Below are 27,490 nucleotides of genomic sequence, written 5' to 3'. Positions count from 1 at the left end.
TATAGCAGGGAGGACAGCTAGGCGAAGATACAGGAAGGAAGAGGAGGCTTGATCAGACTACTTCTCAAACCTAGATAAACATCAAGATAAACTAACTACTGACCCTATCCACCTGCTTTTGGTGATTCTGATTCAATAGATTTAAGAGGTAGGGGAATCTATGTTTTGCAAAAACTCTTTAAGGTTTAGTCAGGCTTAGATTCACCAGTATAATATGAAATCCCTGGCTTCATTTTAGATTCAGAATGAACATATAGTGTAAATGTAGATATATGTATATAGTTTCTCAGTATAAATGTGAAGATAAAAGATAAATCACTGTTTTGCTTAACATAGCTCAACCTCAGTTTTCTCATCTGAAAAACAGGATCAAACTAAAAAAAAATTTTTTAGATCCTTCACAGTTCTAAAATAGTTTGATTTCAGAGCTTAATTGAGAGCTTAAAAGAAAAATTAAATCAAGGGAAAAAAAACACCCCATCTGGCCTTACTGAATTGTTGTGGAAAAGTTTTAGATTCTAAATTGCTTCTTATATACAGTTTTCTTTTTCCTGGTCTCCTTTTATCATAATACTCTCTTTAAACTTGCAGAAATGGCGTATGTATATTTTTTAAATTGCCAAAAGTAATATAAATGTCAGAATTCTGTTTTACATAAAACAAAATAGCAACAGTACAACATGCCAACATTACAAAGCACATGTGATTGACACAAGATACAAGCACTTCATTTTCATGTCCTTTAAATACTCATGGACCGTGTTCTCCTTGAATGGGGCTTGTTTATTTTTTTTCTTTTTACTTTATTGGTTGTTTTTAGTTACATATAACATTAGGATTCATTATGACATGATTATAAAAGCAAAGAATGTCATTTGCTCTAATTCAGTCCCCAGCACTTCCCCTTGCTCTGCCCTCGTCCCTTCCCTCTTCCTTTCCCTCAACTCCACTGATCTTGATTTTCTTTAAAACACTGTTAGTCCCTCCACAGGTGCTGAATCCTTCAGTGGTTCTCTGACATGGGATGCTCCTCTGAACCCTCAGCATCTGATCAAAAAGTATTTGTTGAATGAATTAATTAATTCACAGATATGCAAAAATCTCTCTCTTTGCAAAAGTTAACAATGGCTCTTTAAACTACATATTTCCATTGACAATCCAGTATTCTTAGCTTACTAATATAAATTTTACTCTATAGATTGTATATGTGAGTCCAAATAAGGAGAAAGCTTTTAGTTACTTTCAGAAGAGTGTTCAATTTTAGAAAAGATTCCTAACTTTTTCCATGACATACCTGCAAGTGCTGCTTTTCTGCATGACGTCAGCTCGATGATACCCAGAGAGTTTACAAAAACCGTCATTACTGTAAACTACAGGCCAATCCACAATCTGGGCATTTCCCAGTAAGAAACTTGATTCTAAGGAAGAAAGAAACAAAGGAAGTTACTTAGCCTTATTTAACAATTTACTTCTTTCAAGTAATCAAAGAGGCAAATTCAAAAAGATGGCTGATTATGGTACAAGTAACCTAACCTATGAAATCAATATAGCATGATGATCAATGAGATCTGCAATACATACAAGATTTATACACAAACTAAAAATGTCATTTAAAGAAACTATAATAACTCTTTGCATTCAAGTACACCCTATGTTATGAAAACAATGTGTGATTACTACTATAATATTATTGACTACAATAATTACACTTAAAAATGGGTTAATTTATTAAGACCCTATGGGCACTTTTACAAAAATACTTGACAACAGAGGCAAATTGTGCGACCCCCCCCCCCGCCGCTCCAAAAATTCTTTTAATACAATTTTGAAATTACGGGACAAATTCTTTGTATATTAGATTGATCTTGAGAAGTATAATTTTAAATAGTTCTAAGGGGTATTCTTTTCAGTAGAATGAATCAGACATTACTTTTCTGTAATCATATATGAATACACAACCAGGGTAATTTCACATCTCGTACAACCACAAGAATGGAAAGTTATACTCCATGTATGTATAATATGTCAAAGTACATTCTATTGTCATGGATAGCTAAAAAAACAAATTTTAAAAATTAAAAAATAAAGGGTCTTCTTTTAAAATAAAATTATTCAAAGATACTACTGTCTACCACATATTGCACAGAATTTAGAAACTGCAAGTATTACATATAAGAAATATCTCTACTTTATTAATATAGAAAAGTAGGTTTGCTTCAGGTATAAAATTAACACAAAAAACAAATATCTTTGTGTATCCATCTTGATTGAAAATCCAATCATTTCAGGCAGCCACTTTAAGCAGTCTTATAGATAACATGACAATAAATTAAAATTAATATTAAAATATTAACATAAAAATGAAAAATATTTTAAAATAAAAATCTTTAAAGAGTAAAAATTCTAAAATGAATACAGTACTCCAAACTTATCTCAAAAAAAAAAAAAATCCCCCTTGGGCTCATATTCAGGGTAGTATACTCAAAATAAAAATGGGCTTATGAGTAGCAGACTTGAAGTCCTGTCTCAAAGCCAGTCTTCATAAAAATAATAATGCAATTCAACATTTGATAAGTAGTAGTTACTACTTAAAACGGATTGCTCTGGATTAGACAATGGAATAGAATAAAGATTAATAAAACATACCCTTGGCTCTCAACAAATTTACATGTTAAGAAAAATAAGTGTATAACAACCGAATCCAACTTAGGAGAATAGATACTAATTCAAGAAGCACAGAACAACATATGAGAAAAAAACTTTTGAGAACACTAGGAAAAAAAACAAAAGTGGGCAGAAACTGGGAAAAAAAATAAACACTGAAAAAATAGAGATATATCAGGTGAGACACTCATTTAACTGTGTCCATTCCAAGAGGACTTCCCAGTTTGAACAGTTTATTAGGTGATACTGCCCCAGCAGAAATGTCTTTTAAGGCTAAGGAGTCAAAGGCCATAGTCCTAACTACAAAAGTACAAACTAGGAAACTTCTAGAAGAAAACATAGGAGAAAATCTTGCAATATGGAGGAAGACAAAAATTTCTTATATAAGATTCATTTAGCAATCACCATAAAAAAGGTGCCAAATTAGGCTTCAATAAAATTAAAATTAACTAAGCATTCAAGGATACTGTAAAGAAAAGAAAATAGAAAACTACAGCCTGGGAGAAAATATTCAAAATACACACATCCAATAAGAACTCCAATCCAGAATATATTTTTAAAAATTCCTACCAAAGATCAAACAACCTAATCAACAAAACAAGCAAATGACTTGAACAGATATTTCACTAAATAAGATATGCAGTAGTAGTAAGCACAAAATACGACTTCACAGTCATCAGGCATGAGGTGGGTAACAACTAAAATCACTGTGCTATACCACTGCTCAACCACCAGAGTACTTACAAAGGCTAACACCACATGAGAATCTGAAGCAATTGGATGTCTTTATAAAATGCTCATGAAAATCTACAATGGTATGATTGCTTTGGAAAACAGTCTCTTGTACAGTTAAATATTCATCTATGACCCAGAAACTTCACCCCTAGATATTTATTCAAGTGAAATAAACGCATATGTTAACAAAAAGACTTGCAGAAAAATGTTCACATCAGATTCATTCATAGGAGCCAACACATTGGAAACAATGCAAATGTTCATCAACAAGAGAACAGATTCTAAATTGTGCCATATTCATACAAGAAATAACACTTAGCTCTAAAGTGGAACAAACTTCTGATACAGTTAACAACATGCAGGAATCTCAAACACATTATGATCACTAAAAGAAGCCAAATACTTAAGTAGCTATACTGTATAATTTCACCCACATAAAACTTAAATACAGAGAAAGCTAATATAGTAAAAAGGATCAGAACAAGGATCTCTTTCTTTGTTTATGATAAATGCTTAAGGTGATGGATATGCTAATTACCCAGAACAACAATTTCTGAAGGAAATAAACAGGGGACTCATAGGAAAGAGGCAAAAAAAAGAACATTCTGGGAGATTTTATTGTTCTCTATGATGGTATAACTTGCTCAGGTTAACATATTTGTCATTGAACTATATACTTGTAATCTGTGCATTTTACTGCATATAAATTTAAAAGAAAACCCAAGGAGGAGTATGGGTAATCCCTTTTGACCAGAGAATCAGGAGTTTTAGGAAAACAGTGATATCTGAGCTGAGGCTTAGCTGTGAGAATGAATATTATCTCTCCATGGTACCTACAGCAGTTACAGTGAAGATCAAAATGAGCCAATTGCTGCAAAAAATCCTTCAGAAAGCATAAACTCCTCTATAAATATATCATATTTTCCTTTATATGTAGTATCAATTATAAATATGATCATCAAAAATGTCCTTTCCCCTCTTATCCCAGGCCGGTTTATCCTGTCTAATCCATAAACTCTCCACTTCATGATCAGACAACTATGGCCCAGCACACAGCCACCCAGTCTCCCTGCTTTAACTCCTCCTGATTTTCACTCTTATGCAAAAATTGACTCCCTGAAAGCCTCCTCCATCCTAGCCTCCTCAAGAATCCAAACAACTTACATTATCAAATCTATAATCCCCTTCCAGACTTATAGAGCCCTCTGACATCTAGCCTCACCTTTCTACTAATGCAAACATATATCTCATTACTATTAAAGTCCACATGCCACTGCAGTTAAGTCCGTTTCTTCACTGTGTTCCCAAAACATGCTTACTCGTGATGCTCATTACTCAGTCAAAACACTTTCCCCCCACCTTTAGCCTACCAAACATGGTACTTTTCACTTGCGATCCTCCATACTTACACACCATTTCTTCCCCTTCTCAACCCACTGACATCTACTTTTATTTAGATGTGAACTGGCATGTCTTCAGGGCATCTTTCCTGACTAGGTCACATCTATAGTTACATAATTATTTTTTTGGACATGATTTACCTCTTCTGGTACTCTTTAGCAACCCAGTGTTTTTCAGACATTTTTTTAACTGAAGCTCAATTGTAAGAAATAAATAATAAGGTGTAGACATACACAAAGTGTGTACAGGCATGAACACACATGAACATACAACTGAAAAATTTCTGAGGACAACACTTACTGCATGAGATGTACTCTACCATTTTCTGTTCTGTTTCAGTTTGAGGTGTGTAAGTCAAAACCCATTACATCAATTTCACACCTCAATGAAGGGTTGCATCTCATGGTTTTAAAAACATGTCTGAAGCAAACCTCCAAAGCTTTGCAGGCCTCCCTCTCTCATAAACAAACTTGTTTTTAAAGACAAGTGCTAGGTTTAAATCAGGAGCTCTCAATGTTTCTAGTCAACTCTATAATTAAAAATCCTACCCTTCCTTCCCCATCATACCACTCTTAATAGCTCTGCAATGGAAAAGCAGGGTCCAGCTCAGCAGCACCCAACTATCACTACCCATTTGTTGTCGATAACATTATTTCACTTATATGCCAATAAAAATAACTCTGCCCGATAACAGAATTAATAACAAAAGCAACCATGAGTAAATCATGTCCAAAAAGATAATTATGTAACAAGGGATGTGACCTAGTCAGGAAAGATGCCCTGAAGTCATGCCAGTTCACATCTATATAAAAGTAAATGTCAACAGGTTGGGAAGGGGAAGAAATGGTGTTTAGGTATAGAGGATCGAAGTGAAAAGTACCACGGTTGGCAGGCGAAAGGTGGAGGGAAAGTATTTTGACTGAGTAGTGGGCATCATGAGTAAGTATGTTTGGGGAACACACTGTGCTAGGACTTGGGCCTGATGCTGTCCCTGCTACCTGCAACCCAGGAAACAACTCCCTCTCCCTTCTACTGATGGCTCACAAACAATAAGCCAGAAACTCACAAAGCCCAGACTACCAAAGGGAGAAGCAGCAACTAGAACACATGTTCTCTAAATTCTAATTCTTGCCTGAAAGATCTGCAAATTCAAACTCTTTCTAGGGAAAACTGTGTCTCTTTTTCTGCTTTAGATAGAAAAATAGGAAGATTAGGCATGAAGGGGAAGACCTAAAGCAACTTCCTGCATGCAAGATTAATTCTCCTTATTGGCTTCAAGGAAGACTTGTGTAGGGGGGAAAAAATGAAAGTTTTATCAAACTAGTGGAGATTTTCCATTACTTCAAAACCATTTTTAAAAAATCTATTGGATCTTAACCAATAACACAGAATAAGAACAATTTCGATATCTGCCAGGTATGTTCTATAATATCTGTTTGCATATTCAATCATACCTAGAAACTCAGCATTTTTTAAAACCAACTTAAAGTTCAAAAGAATAGAAACTTGCTTTCCATTCATATTTATACTTTATGATTGAGTTCAGTAACTTAGACCATCAAAGAGTGACATCTTTGGACCAGTCCTCCCAGCCCCTACCATAAAGCTTTAATGATTGCTCTTTAATAATATGCACTCCAGGTCTATGGAGGACAAATAAAAGAACTGTTTCTATCATTTCTGAATGTTTTATAAAACCATAGTACAGTAAATTAGCCATAATGCTAATATAAGAACTCATCAACTGATAAATGTTCATAATAATCAGAATATCACAAAAATCCCTGTCCCAAATAGTCTCTCCACTCTTGGATCCTCTCTCAGTGCTACCAAGAGAATAAGTGAAAAACCTGGGGAGTTTTAATTAGGTCACTGGTTTTCTCATACACCAACTAGTGATAATGATAACTACCACTCTGGATAATTATGAAGGTTAAATAATTGATAACGTCAGCAAAGTTTTCACAAACTAACTATTGGAGCAGAAAGGCTTTATAAAATATTATTGTATGCAAAATTCTTTTCTGTGTCATATATGCAGAGAAAGTTTGCAATGTGGGCAAGGCGTGAGTGTGAATGCATATATAAGGGAAAAAAACATCTAAATATTGAACCTACAAACCTACAAAATTATATTTATCAGTGAGAACTAAACTACAATAAAATATTTTAAAATGAGAAATACAAGAGACAGATTTTTTTAAATAAGACCAAATTAGATGGAAAATGCCAAAAACTAAAGGATCTATGACCTTCTTTTGTAAATTTGCCCATGTGTTAACTGAAACATTCTATGTATATATGAAATAGTCATATAATTTTTCCATTCCATGCAACCATAAAACTTCTTGTTTCAACAAATGAGAAATCTAATATTATTAATAAACATTAAGAACAAGATAACAAATTAATTAAAATTGCTTCCCAGAAAATTCTAATTTCCTTTAGTTTTAAAACATAGTGGAGAAAAGAAATCTGATTTCAGAGAAATAACTTCTCTGTAGAGCAAATGAGCTGCAATACTAGAAAGGGAGACAGCCCAGAAGTTTCAAAAACATGAATCCATTAAGGAAAGCACCCAGAATTCTCAGGGGGCCTCACCCTGGGATGATGAAAACTAGTTTTAGTTTGTTCTCACTTTCTTAGTACACATGGAGCCATGAATTCTGGAAAACCCAACCTTCCTTAATACCCAGGCTGCTCTGGTCCTTGAAGATATTTACAAACATTTAATCTCCAAATGGTTCAAATATACACTGCAGTCCTGTATGGGGTGCCTGAGGATCAGGGCGTTATCCCTACCAGCAGGGAGGATTTCAGAAGCTGCAATTCCACACATCAGCAGATTCTTGAATGAATTCCTATAAGAGGTTTAGGCTTGAGAAACATTATATTCTTTCAAGACCACCCAGTGTCCTCTAAGAGGTGGACCTGAAATAAAACAAGTACTTTTTCCTCAAGAGTTGGAAGGTTAAAAACCAACTCATAGGCCACTGGTTCAAAATGGTCCCTTAAGGCCATCTGAAAAGTTAAAAAAATCAAAAAATTTTTAAATATTTATTTATTTATTAGTTGTAGTTGCACACAATACCTTTATTTATACGTAGTGCTGAGGATCAAATCCAGGGCCTCACACATGCTAGGCGAGCACTCTACCACTAAGCCACGACTCCAGCCCCCCAAAAATCAAATTTAATATACAATGTTTTAGGAGATACACACACATACACACCTTTTAGAAGCAGAGAGAGGATGGTAGTTACCAGAGACTGGGAAAGAGAGATGGATAAGGAAAGGGGAGACACTGGTCAGTGGGTACAAAGTTATTATCAGATTATTTCAGAGCAAGGTGACTACCGTTATTAATAATATATTACATATTCCAAAATTATTAAAAGCAAGAATTTTAAATATTCTTACCACAAAGAAATGACAAACACTTTGGGGGACAGATATGCTAATTAGTCTAATGTGGTCATTCCACAATGTATACAAGTATAAGAACATCACATTGGACTCCAAAAGTATATACAATCATGACTTTTCAATTAAAAACAAAATGAATCTTTTAAAAATGGCCCCCCATGAACAATTATCAGTGTTGATCAACCTTGGCTGCATATTTGCTTGAGAGGAGGGTGGGAGAGATTGGAGGAGGACACAGGAATCACCCACCCAAGACACCATACCTGTTTTAATTAGTCTGGATTGGAACCCAAGCATTAATATTTATTTTTAAATCTTCTCAGGTGGTTCTAATGTGCAGCCAGGGTGGAGAAGCACTAATCTAGTGCAATAATTCCTAAACGCTGGCAGCTGCAATAGAATCTTGTCACGAGTGTCAAAAATAGAGATTGCTAAATTCTAATGCAGATGCACTGAATTGACTCCCTCAGGATAGAATACAAAAATACAGCCATAGAGACAAGTCTCATGCTCAGTCAAGTTTGGGACACTTTGATCTGGTACCATACTACTCAAAATATTAATTGGGCATTACCCAGAAGTTTATTAACAATGCAGAACCTGAGACCCACCCAAGACCTGCACTTTAACAAGGTCCTCAGGTGATTCCCAAGCACGTGAAAGTATCCTCCTCATGCAATCTTGCCTTCCTTTTTTACTGGTGGAAAAGCAAGCCAGGAAAGTTAAAGGACTGGCCTGGTGGACATAAGTCAAGAGTGTCCTATGTCATTAACATGGGGAAAACATGTTGGTGTCATTCCACAATTTCAGAATTTATTGGATAACAATAAATTCACAAGCTACACCACTTTTATCAACGGGAATTCACTGAATACTTGTGGGTCACCTGGTAGTCATAAGCTGGGCAAACCCAGGTCATTTCATTCCAATCTTAATTTCTATTATCTATAACACTCAAGTCACACATACTTCGCACAGTAATATATAAATAAGTCAGAGAAAGACTAATAAAGGGTTTAATGGACTCAGGGCCACAGATGCTGAACCAAGAGTACAGGCAGAGAGAGAGACATGAATACAGAGCCAAAGAGTCACTGAAAGTGGCCAGATAAAGATTTTAATGAACCAGTTCTGCAGCGTTGTCAAAGCAGAGGGTCCAGATAGATGGCAGTTTCAGTTTCAGAGTATCAGCTCAAGGTGTCAGCTTGGAGTCGGCAGTGTGTGATCATCAGACAGGAGAAACCACACTTTGCTGAAGCCGGTGGGGAGAGGAGATCAGAGGTTTGTCACTGTGGTGATTTTCCTGGGCAAGGCCCATAGTAAGTGACCAGGTCATGGGGTCAAGGTGTCACTGTGTTCTGTCTCAGGGGGCTCCTCTTTTTATATGACTCAAGTGAGGTGTTCACATCAAATGAGGTTGTTAAGCTCCCAAGTCTGGTGTTCCTCATATGATTTGGTATGTCCACTTGTCTAGATACTCCTTGATTAAGTTTGATAAAATGGCACATGTAAGTTCTTTATCAATGTGTGCCTTGTGGCGGTGCCAGGCAGACAGAGGTTGTTTACTTGTATAAACAAGATGTGTTGTCATTCTACCTTGGCACCTGGACTCAAAATAGAGTAGTTCATGGCAAACTACTACTTTACAATATGGAGTAGCTCAGGTTTAGGCACAGCCTAAAACTTGCTGTTCTTTTCAAAGAGTAATCAGAGCAGAGCATGTCTCTCTCTCTCCACGATGCAGAAAAATATGACATTTGCCAGCAAATAGATGGATCTGAAGACTATCACGCCAAGTGAAATAAGCCTGTCCCAAAAAGCCAAAGGTTGAATGTTTTCTCTGATTTGTGGAAGCTAACCCACAATAAGAGGGTTGGGGGGAGTGAGGGGCAGAATAGAAGTTCAGTAGATTAGACAATGAGGAATGGAGGAAAGGGAGGATGGATAAGAAAAGAAAAGACAGTGGAATGAACCTGACATAATTTTCCTATGTACATATACGAAAACAACACAGTGAATCCCACCATCATGTACAAGAATAGGGTACTAACTAGAATACAATATATTTCATGCTTGTATAATTATATCAAAATGGATTCTGCATCATGAATAACTAAAAAGAATCAATAAACTTTTTAAAAGGGGGAAATTCAATAGGGAGAAAGACAGAACTAAACTTCACCGTCTAAAACTTTCTATTCTATCACACCATTTCAAAACTTCTGTCCAAATGTTTGTTTCGTTTAATTTTTAATATAAGGAGACACATCTTTATACAATAATTTCTTCAGACAACAGGAAAATAACCCTATCTAGATTAATAGCACTAGACCCAGCCCAGACCGAGTGGGATCCAGGCTCACAGTAGGCCTGGGTCCACCCCTCCACCAGCAGGCACCCACCAGAGCTCAGCCTCCAACACAGGACCATCTCTTCCAACCAGCAGATTGACTTGGGAGTTCAGACCTGGCCCAGATCCATCCATATCAACTTGCACGTGACCCAGTTCCAGGGTAGGTCCGAGTTCGCCCCTCATCCAACCTGGGAGCCAAAGCCTAACCCACTTCCATCTTGGGACACTGCAGTCATCGCCATAGTCTTCCCCATGCAGTAGCCCGTAACTTTTTGACGACAGGGCCTAGAAGCAGCTGCATATCAGAGCAGGCATCACAAAGGGAGTGTGAGGCCAACTCTTTCAGCCCCATCTCTATAAGACATTGCATCCATCTTGGGGCACCTTAACTATTATCTCGAGTTACCTTGGCTATTGCTGCCACCACCTTTAGATGCAGTAGCATACATTGAGGGACACCATCAGGGTATGGAAGCCCAACATCAAGGTGAGGTAAAGACAATCTACATGGGTACTACAAGAATATAGGAAACAAACTGTAATATCTCAGATCCACACTGCAAGAAAGGAAGACACACAGACAACATGAAAAAACAAGGGAGGAAAGTTCCCCAAACAAACCAAGACACTAAATATCAGAACCTATGGACAGCAAAGTTGATGAAATATCTGAGAAGGAGTTCAGAAGGTTCATAATTAAAATTATCTGTGAATTAAAGAATGACCTAAATGAACAAATACAGGCAAAAATTGATCATTTCAACAAAGAGATAAGAGAGCAAATACCGGTAGCAAAAAATTACTTCAAGAAAGATAGAGACACTCTGAAAAAAAAAGTCAGAAATCCTTGAAATGAAGGATACAATAAATCAAAAAAAAAACCTCAATAGAAAGCATAACCAACAGACTAGATCTCTTGGAAGAAAAAAATGGCAGATAATGAAGACAAAGTATACAATCTGGAAAATAAAGTTGATCAACAGTGAAGATGGTAAGAAACCATAAACAGAATGTCCAAGAATTATGGGACATCATCAAAAAGACTAAATCTAAGAGTTATTGGGATAGAGGAAGGCACAGAGTTTCAAACCAAAGGAATGCACAATCTCTTCAATAAGATAATATCAGAAAATCTCCCAAGCATGAAGAACGAATTGGAGAACCAAATACAAGAGGCTTACAAGGACACCAAATGTTCAAAATTAGAACAGATCTAAACCAAGACACATTATAATGAAAATGCCTAGCATAAAGAATAAGGATAGAAGCTTAAAAGCCACAAGAGAGAGGAATCAGATCACATATAGGGGGTGACCAATTTGTATCTCAGGAGATTTTTCAACCCACACCCTCAAAGCCAGAAGATGGTGGAACAACATATACCAAGCCCTGAAAGAAAATGGATGCCAACCAAGAATCTTATATCTGGCAAAACTAAGCTTTAGAGTTGATGATGAAATAAAAACCTTCCATGATAAACAAAAGTTAAAAGAACAATCTGTGAGGTGAATAGACAGCCTGCATCTTGGGAGCAAATCTTTATCCCTCACACATCAGATAGAGCACTAATCTCTAGGGTTTAATAAAAACTCAATAAGCTAAACACCAAAAAAACAAATAATCCAATCAGTAAATGGGCCAAGGAACTGAACAGACACTTCTCAGAAGATGATATACAATCAATCAACAAATATATGAAAAATGTTCACCATCACTAGCAATTAGAGAAATGCAAATCAAAACCACTCTAAGATTTCATCTCACTCCAGTCAGAATGGCAGCTATTATGAAGACAAACAACAATAAGTGTTGGCAAGGATGTGGGGAAAAAGGTACACTCATACACTGCTGGTGGAACTAAAAATTGGTACAGCCAATATGGAAAGCAGTATGGAGATTTCTTAGAAAATTGAGAATGGAACCACCATTTGACCCAGCTATCCCTCTCCTCAGTCTATAACCAAAGGACTTAAAAAACAGCATACTACAGGGACACAGCCACATCAATGTTTATAGCAGCACAATTCATGATAGCTAAACTGTGGAACCAACTTAGATGCCTTTAATAGATGAATGGATGGGAAAAATGTGGCATATATACACAATGGAATATTACTCATCAATAAAAGAGAATAAAATCATGGCATTTGCAGGTAAATGAATGGAGTTAGAGAAGATAAATCTAAGTGAAGTTAGCCAATCCCAAAAAACCTTATGCTGAACGTTTTCTCTGATATAAGGAGGCTGATTCATAATGGGGTAGGGATGGGGAGCATGTGAGGAATAGACAAACTCTAGATAGGGCAGAGGGGTTGGAGTAGAAAGGAGGGAGCATGGGGTTGAAAATGATGGTGGAATGTGATGGTCATTATTATCCAAAGTACATGTATAAAGACATGAATTGGTGTGAATATACTTTGTATACAACCAGAGATATAAAAATTGTGCCCTATATGTATAATAAGAATTGTAATGCTTTCCACTGTCATATATAAATTTAAAAATTAATTAAAAATAGATTAATAGCACTACATCCTAGTACCATTCCTAAAAGAAACTCAAACCAGGAGATCAATAATCCTGACTGACAAAAATTGGGGGAAGAAGAGAGGTTATAGCCAGTCAATAAGAGCACCAAAAATCATTAAAATGTTTCTTTCCTTTCTACAGAAATTCTGGGGGACACACTGGTTTTGGTTTTATGGTTTTAGATTTTGTTTTTGTGAAATCATCCCCTTTTTGAATCTAGAACTTTCCAGACTTAAAAATGGGTGCAGGGTAGAGAAGTAAATGGAGAGGTCAAATGTACAAACTTGCAGTAACATATGATGAATAAGTCTAGAGATCAAATAAATGTTCAGCTTTTGTAATATAGTTAATAATTCTGTATTGTATACTGAAAAGAAACATTTGAGCTCTTACCACAAAGAAACTGTGGGAGATAGATATTTGACTGTAACAATGTCATTTGCTTGACTGTAGTAATAATATCATTATGTATATGGACACCAAAACACTTTTATACACCTTGACTGTATACAGTAATTTAAAAAAAAAGACGATGACTAAGAAGAAATACATGAAAGAAGAAAACAGCAATGGAACACCTTTGTGGGGGTCATACTCCTGCTGTTTCTCCCTCTAAACTTTTTTATGCAAAGTATCCGATAGAGAAGTATTTCAGAATATTAGCAGGAGTTTTCAGATATTTTAAGAAATGAGAAGACACCTAAATGAATTCCACAGTACAAAGAAAGACAGAAGACACAGGGTGGAGGTGGGAAGGGAAAGGATTTCACAAAATGAAGAAAACGCTTTCACTAATTGACAGCTTTGCCAAGGTCTAGGGCTCCCTCTGAAGAAAGCCAATTGGATTTTTGCTCTGATCGTATTCATGTAGTTGTCATTTTGGAGTCCTCCTCCTGGATATTGTCGCTGCCATTCTGAAAGCCCTCAAGGCCTGAGACGCAACTCCTCCAGCAGAGACAAGGTGCTGGAACCCAGAAGCCCACTCAGGGCTTTTTCCAGCTGCTTCTTGTCACTGAAGGAGGACCAACTACAGCACAGTCCCATGCAATCACACCCAGGACTCTGCACAATCCTGATTCAAAAGAGCTCAAGAACAAACATTCCAAAAATTAGTGACCAAGAAGGAAAATTTGAAACTGAAAAGTAACACAAAAAACTCACATAGACTTCTGGAAGGGACTGGTTGAAGAGGCCTTTTCAAAAATCTGATTGCCATGCATTATAAAGTTAGATATGAGTTGGGACTTTGATTTGATTCCAAAGTTTACTTTGTTTCCCATCTGAAACAATCTTTAAAATTTGAAGCTACATGTTTCTAAACATAGGAAAAACAAGACTGTTCAAGGTAACTACTTGGCATGTGATATCTCCTTTCTGTACTCTGCAGGTAGAATACAGAAATCTGCCTGTACCCAGCAAAGTTAAGCTGGGTGTCCTTTGGCTGCAGTCTTTTCTTCTTCAAAGAAATGAAAAGGGAGCAAGATGACAAAGTGATGACGCAGGTGATCTTTAGAGCCTCACTCCAAATATGGCCTTCTTCCAATTCTCCCATCTCAAGGAAATCTTCCCTACCTCCAGCGATACTCAGATGCTGGAGCCAAAACCCTGGGAGTCATCTTTCACCTTCCTATCCATGCCATCTAATTCATTACTAAGTCCTTATGATGGTTCTACCAACAAAACATGTTGGACACGTCCATTTCTATCCACCTCTACTACTGCTATCCCAGACAAGCCACCATCACCACCTCCTTGGACCTTCGGAATAGCCTCCTAGCTATTCTACTTTAGCTCCTTCTCCCTCCAGCCCTGAACAAGCAACCACTGTGACCTGCAGGTTTGTGCAGTATGTGGGATATAATGCAAAACTTCCCCCTGTCTTTTCTTCCTCTTTATATCCTCTGTAATCCAATTGTATGAGTCTTTTAAGTTTCATACACTGAGCCATTCATTTTCTCTTTCCCTCCTTAGCTTTACACACGTTTTGTTCTTTGCCTGAAATATGCTTCCCATTTATCTCATTACTTCTGACTTTGGGTACCGATTTAACACTACTTCCTTAGAAAGGCCTTCCTAACACTATTTTCCAATCAAAATTAGTCTCTGTTAACACATGATCACAGGACCCTCCCCTTTTCCTTCAAAATGCTTGCCCACGATTTCTAATTACATATTTAATGTGGGTTTGTTGAATACCTGTTTCACCTACCAGGCTAAGAGATTCATAAGGTCAAGAATCATGTCAGTTTGTTCATCACTATGTACCCACAAATGTTTGAAGAGTGACCAATCAAATAAAAAATTTCTGACTCCTATTTAAAGTCACACCGTCAATAAACAACCATAAAGCAGTGCTTAGATACTGTCAAGAATGTGGATAAGGACTAAGCCAGGCATATAGAACTGACCACACAATAAAAGAATACTAATAGGTGTTCCCAAACAGAATTCCCTGAATTTTTGAATGGCATCTGGTAACTTGTGAATTTAAATTATGGAATCTATATTATTTGTTTAAATTTGTCTTGTAGGTGAGTGATAGCTATAAATATATTTAAGTTTCACATAACAGTAATAGAGCAATCACTGAAGCATACATAGCACATTTTATTTGGGTTAAATAAAATCTTAGTGCAGATAGCTAAACAAAAGCATAAATAATTTATATGTCATGCCCGCATTCACAATGTTGATCTCTGGTTTGTGCATTGCCTGTTATTATGTCAATAACCAAATACAGAGCTGGTTTCTTTCATATTCCTACAAAATACACCTTTACCCTACAATTCTATATCCACACAGAAAAGTGTACAGACATGCACTCTGTGCCTTCCACAATGCGACTAATTATTATATAATAATATTGGCAACATTAAACAGACCATCACTGTGGGAGTTTGAAATATGCAAAAAATATCTGTTAATTTATTCAAACTTGTTCAGCTGTCATCAAAGATAAAAATATGCCTCCACTTTTCATCTCCTTCAAGATCAAAGGTACATTTTTAAGTTTCTGTGTTTCTTTGATGGCATTAACTTCATCATTCTTCCATCCAGCCAAACTGGTTCAGAATGCATGAGCTCTTTCAACATATGTGCCTGAAATTCTAATGGCAGGGACAATAGAAACTTTGTTAAAATATTTTCTCTACAAAAAAAAGTTCAAGAATTCAGTTTCTACTTTTACTAGTTGGTGTTTTGTTCACAAGAAAATGGATTTCTAAAATGTATATTGGCCAAAATTATTAGAAGCAAAATGTAATTGGAATAATGTTTAATAATGACCAATATGATTCATAGACTTGTAATACAATAGAAAATATTCACCATGATGTAGATAATGGCAAATTTTTACTGAATTCTGTTACGATGAAATTTCTTAAAATACCTAAAAAGCCTTCAGACATATGCTAGTTATATAATATTGAGGAATAAATGCAAAATAAGTCAAGATGTGTTTATCAGGAAAAAGGATATGACATATGTGGTGTTCAAGCCTCATTTTAAATCCTGAAAATGACCAAGTTTTCTTTTAGAAACCAACCACAATTTTTCTGAAAGGACTGTACTTTTCTTTGAAGCTTACCTTTTAAGGCAACCAAACACTAATGGCAAGATAACTGATAAAGAACTACAATTAAAAGACTAATGAAACCTGCACACATGGCACAAATGCAGAAGAGAAGCTTTTCCAAATGCATTGCAATCCAATAAATTTTCTAAATCTTAGTTCAATTTTTTTTCTACAATCTATGCAACAGAAGATAATTGTTCAAGAGAAAAATATGCTCCTACAGATTCCATTTCCTCCTTGGGCCAGTCTTCACTGGGCCAATTACAAAAGGGGGCTAAAGGCCCTGCTTCCTTCTTCAGCTTCTTGAAGAACTGCTAGGTTCTGAGGTCACCATTGCTGATGCTTCTTTTGCTCTAAGTAGTAAGTTTTGTTTGGGGGTGGAGGGAGGTGGGCAGGGTGAATCATTTATTCATTTGGTTTGGTTTTTTCTCCAAGTTAGTAAACCATTGATAAAGTGAATCCAAATGCTTTTAAGTTTAACCTGTATTAGGAAAGTCTCAATTATTTATTACTTTACTTTCTTGAGGTTAAAACAAAAAGAAATAGAAAAAAAAACTTCTCCTACCTTACCTTATGTAGAAAAATATGAAAAGGCGACTGTGTACTGAGCCCTTCCTCTGATGCAGTGCAGTGCAAGATCTGTGACATCTGTGGCTTCACCAAATCTCTCCAGCAACACTGTAAGGTAGGTGTTGGATTCCTGGAGAGACTCAGTGTGTCACTGCAAGCAAGGGCTAGGGCCAGGACAGGTATTTCTGAGCCTTGGAAGTGCCCTGCAGAGACCTAGGAAGATTACCAGCAACCTCGACTGTAGTTGCTCTTGTGGAGAAAGAGGTTGCTTTAGCAGCCAGAAGGAGAAATGTTCCACATTTCACTATTCACTCTTGGAGATCTTTGGTTTCTGAGTTCAGCTAATGAGGCAACTCTTGTTGCTCTTCGGTCCATCATATTTATAATGCCTTGGCTGCATATGAGGTCAGTTATGGTCAGTTTCATGCCCTGAGATGAGTCAGTATAGTGAATGGCATAATTTCACTTACTCTACAAATAGCACTTTCAGGAAACATAAGAGAAATAGATGGCAAAACTCTTACCCATAGGATTGAAATCAGGTTGGGGGTAAATCTAATGTTCGACTGAGTGGGAAATCAAAGGTGACCCTAAGATTTTAAGGATAAAAGACAAAAATATTAAAGATGTTCTTGACAGACATGAGAAAATACCAAAGAACATCCATCTGTTTGAGGCCAAAAGCAAACATTCAGTTCTGGGCATATGGAGTTTTAGATGACTTGGGAGAAGAACAAAAGAAATTCCATATACCACTGCAAACACAGGACTGGGGCATGAAGTTTAAATAATGCAGAGAAAGCTTGCTCTGAAAAGCATGGCAAAGGTTTAAGAAGAAAGGAAGGGAAAATCTCAGTGGCTGGCTGATCTTCAGGAGGTCAAGGAAGGAGAGGGAAAGGGAGGAGAGAGGAGAACTATAAAAAATCCAGTAAGAAGGGCAGGAGAGCATGTAGGCATGGAAGCTAACAGATGCACCTGTTAGAGGGCCGGGGAGTGCCATATTAAATCCTGCAGACACAAAAATACAGATAAAGAAAAAGGCCTCTGGATTTACAAGAATGCTCACTTATAATCTTCTAGGAAGTTTCCACATTAGGAACTAGATATAAATTAGCTGCCACATGGTATGGAAGGAAATGATGACTCAAAATTAAATGTATTAAACAACAAAATCATAATAATAACTAATGACATGGATATTGTGCTTGTTATGTGCCAGATACTATTCCCTGCACTTTGCACATACTATGTTATGAATCCTCACTCTAACCTGCACCAGCTACATACTATTGTTACTTGTATTACACATGAGGACACCAGGTACAAGTAAAGTAAGTTAGTCACAGTTAGTGAACATCAGCCAGGACTCAAAAGCAGGCCTACCCTAACCAATGTGCATATTGCCTCTTAAGGAGAAACAGTATTCTGTCATTGTGTTTATTTTGCAATCTCAGTACTAGATCAATGTCTGGCACACAGTGGGCACTCAATAAAATTTTGTTGCATTAATGAACAATTAACTATAAAAGACATAAGAGTCAGGCAAAGAGGTGGGAGTTGTTTTCAGGAGACTCACTCTGAAACTATTTAACATCCAATGTAGAATTTCTCTATTTTTACAATGCTGCAAATATATGAAAATAAACCCATTGTGCTTCCCTTACCCCAAACAAAAAAAGGTGCTGAAGACATCCAGAAAAACCTACAGAAAAGGCTTCCAGAAGAAAAAAATCAGGAAAAAGGTTAACATTTCCCCTCAACCCAAGTGAGTTGATCAATTTTTAGTTTAATTCAGCAATTTGAGGCTGGACTGTAAGTGCTTTGACCCAAGGCAAAATTTCCAGAAGATACTTAAGCAGGCAAGGATTGATTCCCAGAGATAAAATTTACCATCAATAACTACTAAATGCAAAGTTGTTAAAAATGTAATCAGAATCTACAAAAGTGTAAAACAGTTCTGTCTTATATAAAATAGTCCAGCATTTAAACCCTTGGAGATTAAAACAAAAATGATTAGAAATATTTCAGCTTCACATCAAATTGGAATAGGAGACAGCAGTTATATATCATTATAGCTATAAGCTGCTATGATTGTACACTTAAGCTCAGATCTCACATCTCTTCTCTCTCAAAGTCCATAAGACTTTGTGCTTACTGGTCATATGTCTATGATTGGATCAGACCCCAAAAGAGAAAGAGAAACATTTTCAATAGAATTTCAAATCGTTTTTCAATCATTCTTCCTTTCTAAATTATCTTGCCCATTTGTTTACTTATCTTTCTCCATTTGCAAACTTAGCAAATCACAAAACTACCATCAAGATTGTATACCTGTATGTCACTTCATTAGGTAATCATATTCACATATAACCAAAAACTAAAATAATATATGGAATACTTATTTCTATGACAATAATTATCACTGCCTTCACTTGATCAAATATCTTTTAAGACTCAGCCTTTCCAATATTAACTTCTGTATTATATAAAATAAGAATATTTAAATGATTACTTGTAGTCATTCTTAAATTATGAAAGGTCATGTCAGGTATTATTAAGTTAAAATATTTAGGGGACCATGCTGAGAATTGTTCTAAAATTCTACTCTATTATTAGAAAATGAATATGTTTTATAAATGTTCATTTCTTCAAGCCCATCAACCCCAATACTTTCCTTGACTTCAGTTTCCACAACAATAAATGCCACAGGTCTCAGGCTTGTCATTCATGTTTATCTGATTTCACAACATATCTCTTTCAAAAAAGCACTCTATGGCATATTTTAACTTTTACCATTAAAACCAACTTTATATGGGACATTTCAAAGCATCTCTCAACATAGTTTCCAACCCTACCAAAAAAAAAATAAATCCCTAAAATCAAAATTCATTTGCTGGTTGACAGGAATTAATATATTTCCCAATCATATGTCTTTTAGAGTTTAAAAACCTGGAGAACTTTGAAAATAATTTGTTTTGGCTTTGTATCTTACTTTTAAAATTTGAATGACATCAAAACACTAGAAAAACATAACATCCCAGGGAAGTAACTATAAATCTGTGAACTATCTTCCAATAAAACTAAAGCATTGCTGGGCGCAGTGGCACACTCCTGTAATCCCAGTGGCTTGAGAGGCTGAAGCAGGAGGATCGAGAGTTCAAATCCAGCCTCAGCAAAGTGAGGCACTAAGCAACTCAGTGAGACCCTGTCTCTAAATAAAATACAGAATAGGGCTGGGGATGTGGCTCAGTGGTTGAGTGCCCTGAGTTCAATCCCCAGTACCAAAAAAAGAAAAAAACTAAAGCATTGTTATGAACTGATTCTGCCTCTCAAATTTAATATAAATTATATGAAGACATCTGGTAGAGGAAGAATTTGGTTGAAATAGGAAATATGTCATCATATTCCTGGTAGGGAGCATTATACCTAAGGCATTTTTCTGCAAAACTTTATATTTCATATATATTGCCATGACACTGATATCATATACTATAATAAAATTTTATCCACTAAAGTAAATGTTCTATTAGTCTAAAATATTTGTATTAATATCACATTCCTTTAGTCATATGATGTTGTTTGCCATCCAGTAAATTTTAATAATTAAAAGAAAGAAGTACCTTACTTCATTGAACTTTTCTGTATTACATTTTAGATATTTTCTTCCGAGAACAACAATTAACTATACTGACTCCCAATTATATTGTGTGGGGGTGGAGGGAAGGAGGGAGAAAAGGAAAGATACTGACTACTGGTTCACCTGTGCCAGAACCTACAGTGACCTCTTGTGGTACAGGATAACTACAGAACTTGGGTGAATATCACAACCTTTGCAGAGGCTCCCTCTGGGGAATGTAGAAGCACTGATTCTCCAACCCAGGAAATGGCTATTCATCACAATGAAAGTAAAAGGTAAACATTGACTAAACTAAAGGATTTCTTCCTGGAAAATCTACTCAGTCCTCATCAATTAAAATAAACAAAATTACTCCCTTCTATTAAAAAATAGTGGTTTTACATGGGCTTTTTTAGTAGGTCAGTTAAAAGATAGCTAAGTAAATGGATTTCTTACATATCCTACTTCTGGAAGCAAGCAATAGATAGACAAAGAGGTAGATTTCTAGTACAGACAACAGTGTCCAGGGGTTAGCAACCATGTAGTCAGCAATGCTCTTCATTCATTACATAATTCAATGTGGGCTGGAAAGCCGGCCACTACCCTCTGGCTTACTTACCAGTATAATTTAGGAAGTGGTCAGTATAATTTCAACCTCTTTGCTATTTTAAATGTTAAAGTGGTATATTATAAGACCTGGGTAAACCAATGCTTCAAAAACACTATGTGGTTTTATCAATATTTCCTGAATAGTGTCTTAGATGTTACAGAAAGCCTTTCAAGAAAAAAATCAAGAACCTTATAACAAAAAATCCATTTGCTTTCCACCATTTATTTTAAAGTGGATGATTCTTAAAAGTTATTATCCTTTTGTTTTGTTTTTAAATCACTAATTCTGTTTCCTCTCTTATAGGTTTAAGATCTCGGTTTTTACAAATATCAATTATAGCACAAAAACAATTTTTCTACAAGTAAAAGATGACTGTAAAAAACTGGCCGAGCAACCCAGCTACCTCTAGAACAATGGAAAATTGGGGAGATTGAGCTTCTCCTTTTGAAAGATGAGAGGTTCAGAAAACACTATCTTCTCTGTTTTTTGTTTTTTCTTTCCTGAGTCCTTTTTTCCTCCAACAAGAAAATTACTTCTAATTTTCATAAAACTAGAAAAACATCTAATTTTTCACAGTACTTAAAAATATCGAGAAACAGTCATTGATTTCTAATAAAAAGATGTTAATTTATAGTTAGAATTTTTCAGAATGGAAACCTAGTTTTCTGTCACCCAAGCGAATCACTTCTGCCTCTTCATTAAGGAATCAAAGACAACATATGACATAATCAGACTGAGGGCTACAATTTTTTTTTTTTTGCCTTCTTGATCAAAAGGTCTACCTAAAAGTCCTAAAAACAATTCCTTTCTTTCAGTTATTTAACTTTTAACCACAAGTTTACTGCTCCCTACAGCCCAATTTATATTGATGAATAGCTTGCATAAACAATTAAAATTTACATAAGGGAAGAAATCCTAATTATGTTCCATAGATCTAGTAAGTACATACTTGAGGCAGGGGCCTTGTAGGAGGCACTGCTCAGATGTAATGAACTCACACATTGTCCTCAAGCCCTTCCTTCCTAACAACTTATATTGATCCCACTAACCAAAAATTTATCTAAACTTAACTATGGTTGATAACATTAATTTAATATTTCAAAATAAGTAGTACAGAGGAATTTAATGTTCCCAATGATAAATGCCTGAGGTGACAGATATACCAATTACCCTGATCTGATCATTATACATTGTATACATATATTGAAATGTTACACTATACCCCATAAATGTGTAATTACTATGTCAATCAAAAATAAAAATATATTAAAAAAATTTTTATCTAAACATTTCTATTGCCCCTTATACTTCTCCCCTTTCCAACTTCTGAAGTAAGAATGTGCTCTAATTTACTAGAATCACATGTAAAGAATTATTATAATTTCTTTTATTTGTCTACAAATTATCTTAACTTGTCTTTAATCTTAAAACTAAAGAGAGGAATTCCTTACTAGTCTTATTTTGAGATTTGGCTACAAAGCATGTGTGTGTGGATATCCATCCTACTCAGTGGCTCTCATTATTTTATTTTATAGACTTCGAATCAACAGTAACAACTTGCAATCCTTTTCTGTAACAGAGTCCACTAAATAAAGAAAATAAAAATCCAATCTCAAGAGGTGTAAAATAACAGCAAATATGCAATAGTTGCTACTTGAGGGAAGGCAATACTACAGTTGTCCTGGGAAATTGCAGCTGAGGAGTTTGAAACTTTATTGGGAAATTCTAAGGTTTAAAAGCTATACTCAAATATGCCATACTTTTGGCTCATTTGTTCTGCATCATCAAAAAGTTCTCTGATGGATTTCTAACTGACTGAGATTTCTGTTCATTAGCTACCCATGGGCAAAAATAAATGCCTGATGTTTTCCCTTTGTGCCCCTTTCCCTTTCATGTCTAACATCTCTTTCTCTCTCTCTCTCTCTCTCTCTCTCTCTCTCTCTCTCTCTCTGTGTGTGTGTGTGTGTGTGCACGCACACACACGTTTCTGTTTTTTCCTACATCTTTTTTTCCCTTTGTGTATGTGAAAAAGCACGAGTTAGTTTGCTTCCTGTGTGTCTTGTCTCTGTGTCTGGGTGGATGCCTGTTTATCCATATGTTTCTATGTCGTGTGTGTGTGTGTGTGTGTGTGTGTGTTATTTTTTCTGTTTATCTGATTCTCACTACAAGATCTGATCTTTTCATAAGAAGAAAAGGACATTGTACCAGGAAAAATAAAAAAAGCTTTTCATGGGGTACAGGTCAATATACAGTACAAGTCTCTGCTCAATTCTTAAACAGATTGGGAACTGGCTCTTTTACTTTCCTTTGTCACCAAAGCTCTGCCAAAATGTCACCTTCAATGTTGTTAAGTTATGGACTAACAAAATCTTCATTGTGGAAAACAAAACCTGATCCATCTATCAGAACCCTGAAGAAGTGTTCTGTTAATCTCAATTAAACAATCTCATAAAATAAATATTTCAATTTATCTGTCATATCATATAGAAATGACAACTATGGGATACTCCAACATGAATGTGTGGAGTAGTACTGTTATTCTCTATTTCTGAAGAATTCCTGTGAAAGAAGTACAGAGACTTTTCAGCACTTATTAAATATAGATGTGCACATACATTCAAGTTTCAAACACATTTCAAATGAAGCTAGGAGTTTCAAGTAGCGCTATTCAAAGTTAACCATAGGCAATTAGAGGTGGGATTTTAAAATGCCAAAACAGATAAATTTACACTCACACTTGGTGTTATCCATGTAAAGAAACATTAAACCAACAAAACAATTATGAGCATGAAGCATAGAAAAGATAAAATATTCATCAAGTTGGCTGGTAGACATAAAATGGAGGCAACTGAAGCAGATATTTCTGGACCATATAAGGTAAACCTTAATTTCATGCTATATTTAAAAGCAAAACATTATAAAAACTGGCTCATAATACCAGACTGTATAAGAAGTTTCAACCCAAGATATTATATTAGTAAACTTCAATCAAGGAATTTTCATCTTCATCCTCTCTACCAAGCAGAGTTACAGAGTCTGAGTTTTGTTTCCTAAGGCCTTCTCTGGAAAGTCCTCTACAGACCAAATTATGTGGAGTTGAAATAACCCAAGAGGATGAAAAAGCTGAAATAATACTCATACGTCTTAAGTAACTGATTCCAATAACCTTTAAATCCCCCCCAATGACTGATTATTTTAACAGTAACATCCCCTCATATTCTAAATCTATGTATGGTATTAGCACAAGTAAGTAATGTACAAGTTTAGAAATTACATGCCAGTATGAATTTACATTTTACACTGTAAAAATTGAAAATTCATATGAAATCACACTGGAATGCTAAAAATATTATAGGTATTAAAATGTATACAAGACTAGGTTATATTAGTTCATTTTTTCAACCCAATTTTAAGACAGCCTCTCTAGACTTCTATAACACTGAGCATTAACCAAAGTGGAAGAAATAAAGTCACAAACCTCAGATTAAATACCAGTCAGAGATTTAAGGGAAACCTTATGAGACAGATAGTCCCCAAATCAGAGGAAATATTTGCAAGCCTAGTATTAGAGGAGATCCTAATCTAAGAATCAGTATAATCTCCAAAGTCAGAAAAAACATCATAGCATTTGATTATTCATTATAATTTAAGTGTGCCTCTGACTTGCCCACTAGGCAAGAGCTTCTTGAAAACAGGAGAAGTGTCTCAATCACTTTTTTTTTTCCAAAGGACTCAAAGAATGTTGATTGTATAAGGCACCCAATCCACATTGTTTCAATGAGTGAATGAATAAACAAGGAATTACAGAACTGCAGAGAGTATTTCCACTGCTTTGTTCCAAGGTCTACTGTAGTCCATATGCAGAACTGTCTTTCTCCTATTTCTCCTAGCAAGGGGTCTTCAAATAAAATAACAGGCCTCTGAAGGAAAAGCTTTACAGAATACTCCATATATGTTGCTTATAAATTATATAAAGGAATTAAAAATTATATAAAGGAATCAAAAACAAGTAGAAGATACAGATTTTAGTAAAAATGCAAAGTTTATAATAGGGTCTCAAACGTGAACTATACAGCTATTCCTATCCAGACTATCTTGTAGGAAGTACATGCCTAAGTGATATTTTAAAGACACTTTAAGACAAAACCTTCATATCAGTAGCCAGGTAGGATGGCATTTTTTAAAATCTCTTCTCCAACTGCATTTAAAGCACAGGAGCTACTGCTTCACGTCTACATTTCTCTGCTTAAGCCAAATGAAATATATCATATAGATCAATGCACAATGAAAAGAATCAAAAAAAGAAAAAAAGAAAGAAAGAAACTTTAAACACAAATTTGACCCTAGTAATTCCTTCCCATTTTTCAAGCACTCTTTTTTTTTAGGTTAAACTGCAACTACTCTCCCTAACACAGGATATCTTTCAGCTGTGCCAATTGTGACCAAAAGCCCTTCCAGAGACTTAAATCTGATTAAGTAGCCACTTTCGCAGCCATTCCCAATTCAAAGGAAATCCTTCCTCAGAGATTAACTCTTATAAATGTGGTCAGTTTCTGCAGGCTACTTGGGAATAAATATGAGAAGAGGATAAACAGAAAGACAACCTTCATTAAAAGCGAAATTTCACTTCTATTCTCCGGATGTACCTATACTCTACCCACCCCACCCCCTTCCCTTGCTCGGGGCTCTGGACAGGTGGGAGGCGGGGGAGTAAGGCTCCCAGGAAGGAGATCAACTAACTTTCTTCTGCCACCTCACTCCCACCCCGCGCCCACCAAAATCAGGTCCGACTAGTAACTGAAACCACCAGGAAAGACTCCCTGCATCCCCCTCCCCCCTTAAGAGAGGGATGGGACGGGGGGCGCGCGTGGGTGGGATGGAAGTGGGGGTGTTGTGAACTGCAACTCTCCTTACCACTGGAGCGCCTGACGATGTTCTCCAAAAATGTGTTCTGCGGTGCCACCAGCCCTCTCTTGCCCCCCGGCATCCTGGGTCTGGAGAGCAGCGGCCAGGATCCGCGGCGGGGGAGGGGGGGAAGCAGGAAGAGAAGGTGGAGGAAGAGGAGGAAAAGGTGGAGGAGATCGAGCCGAAAGAAGAGGGGGCGCGGCGGCGGCGGGGGGGTCCCCTGACTGTGTCTCCAGCCCGACCCGGATGAGCAGCTCTGGGGAGGAGGACCAGGCAGTTCATGGTAGTAGCGCTCCCCCGGCCGCCGCTGCCCAGACTGTGGCGGTGCCGCACACGGGGCTCGGGAACTGCAGGCTCCGCCGGGCACAGTGCGCCTGCGCCGCCCCCGCTGTCGCTGTCCCGCCGGTGCTGATGCTGAGGCTGCTGCTGAGGCTGCTGCCGCGGCGGCGGTCGCCGGGGCGCGGGCTCAGCATTTCTCCCACTGCCCAGCGCCCCGGGGCCAGGGGAGAGAAAGAACAAATTCAAGCCCCTTCTTAGCCCAGATAGAGAACCCTTACTGCACCTGCCTCTCCGGGTCTCCTAGCCCACCCCGCTCGGGCAGCTGGATAACAGCTGCCTTGCGCTGCCCAACTTCTGTTGGGCTGTGCGCCTAGTCGTCGCTCCTCTCTTCCCGAAGATCGAGGCTAGCGCCCGCTGTCCAATAAACGCTTTAGAATGGAAGAAGAGAGCGCCAGGGAGGGCAATGAGAACTTGGAGGGGTCACATCTCATTCTCCGGCCGGTATCCTAAGCCACCGCAGCTCCCACGAACGTGGCTCCAGCGGCAGAGGTACCGATGGACGCCCTAGGCTGAGCGCCGAGTAGGATCTGACTGGGCGGTGCGCGGGGAAGCAGAGCAGCCACCTGACGCTGCTACCGCCCCCCTCCGGGCTTCAGCGCCTGAAGCCTAGACAGAGGAGCTTTCTGCACCCGGTCTACCCCGCAGCCCCGAACTGGAGCCAGATTGAGTCCCAGGGCAGAGCTAGCACCCGGAAAGTCCCTCTGCCCCAGGCTGGGTCTGGCATACTAAAGAGCAACGGTCCTCACAGGGGAGTTTCCCCGAAGGCTG

At 37.1% G+C, this 27,490-nt stretch overlaps 1 protein-coding gene across 1 annotated transcript in view; it reads right to left on the bottom strand.

The window, feature by feature from the left end:
- Positions 1-26,720, bottom strand: part of Kcnh5 (potassium voltage-gated channel subfamily H member 5) — a 303,814-nt gene extending 277,094 nt beyond the window's left edge. Inside the window, exons 1-2 of the mRNA XM_046461686.2 lie at positions 26,393-26,720; positions 1,295-1,418 (exon numbers count right to left, since the gene is read on the bottom strand). Coding sequence (XP_046317642.1) covers positions 1,295-1,418; positions 26,393-26,465 — 197 coding nt within the window. The 5' untranslated portion in view covers positions 26,466-26,720. The remainder of the gene's footprint in view (positions 1-1,294; positions 1,419-26,392) is intronic.
- Positions 26,721-27,490: the final 770 nt, after the last annotated feature.

Source organism: Marmota monax, unplaced genomic scaffold, assembly GCF_021218885.2.
Source record: "Marmota monax isolate L192 unplaced genomic scaffold, Marmota_monax_Labrador192_F-V1.1 WCK01_AAM20220418_F8-fsc00001, whole genome shotgun sequence".
Classification (NCBI taxonomy): domain Eukaryota; kingdom Metazoa; phylum Chordata; class Mammalia; order Rodentia; family Sciuridae; genus Marmota; species Marmota monax.
The sequence above is the reverse complement of the archived record's forward strand: the minus strand, read 5'-3'. Positions and strand labels throughout refer to the sequence as shown.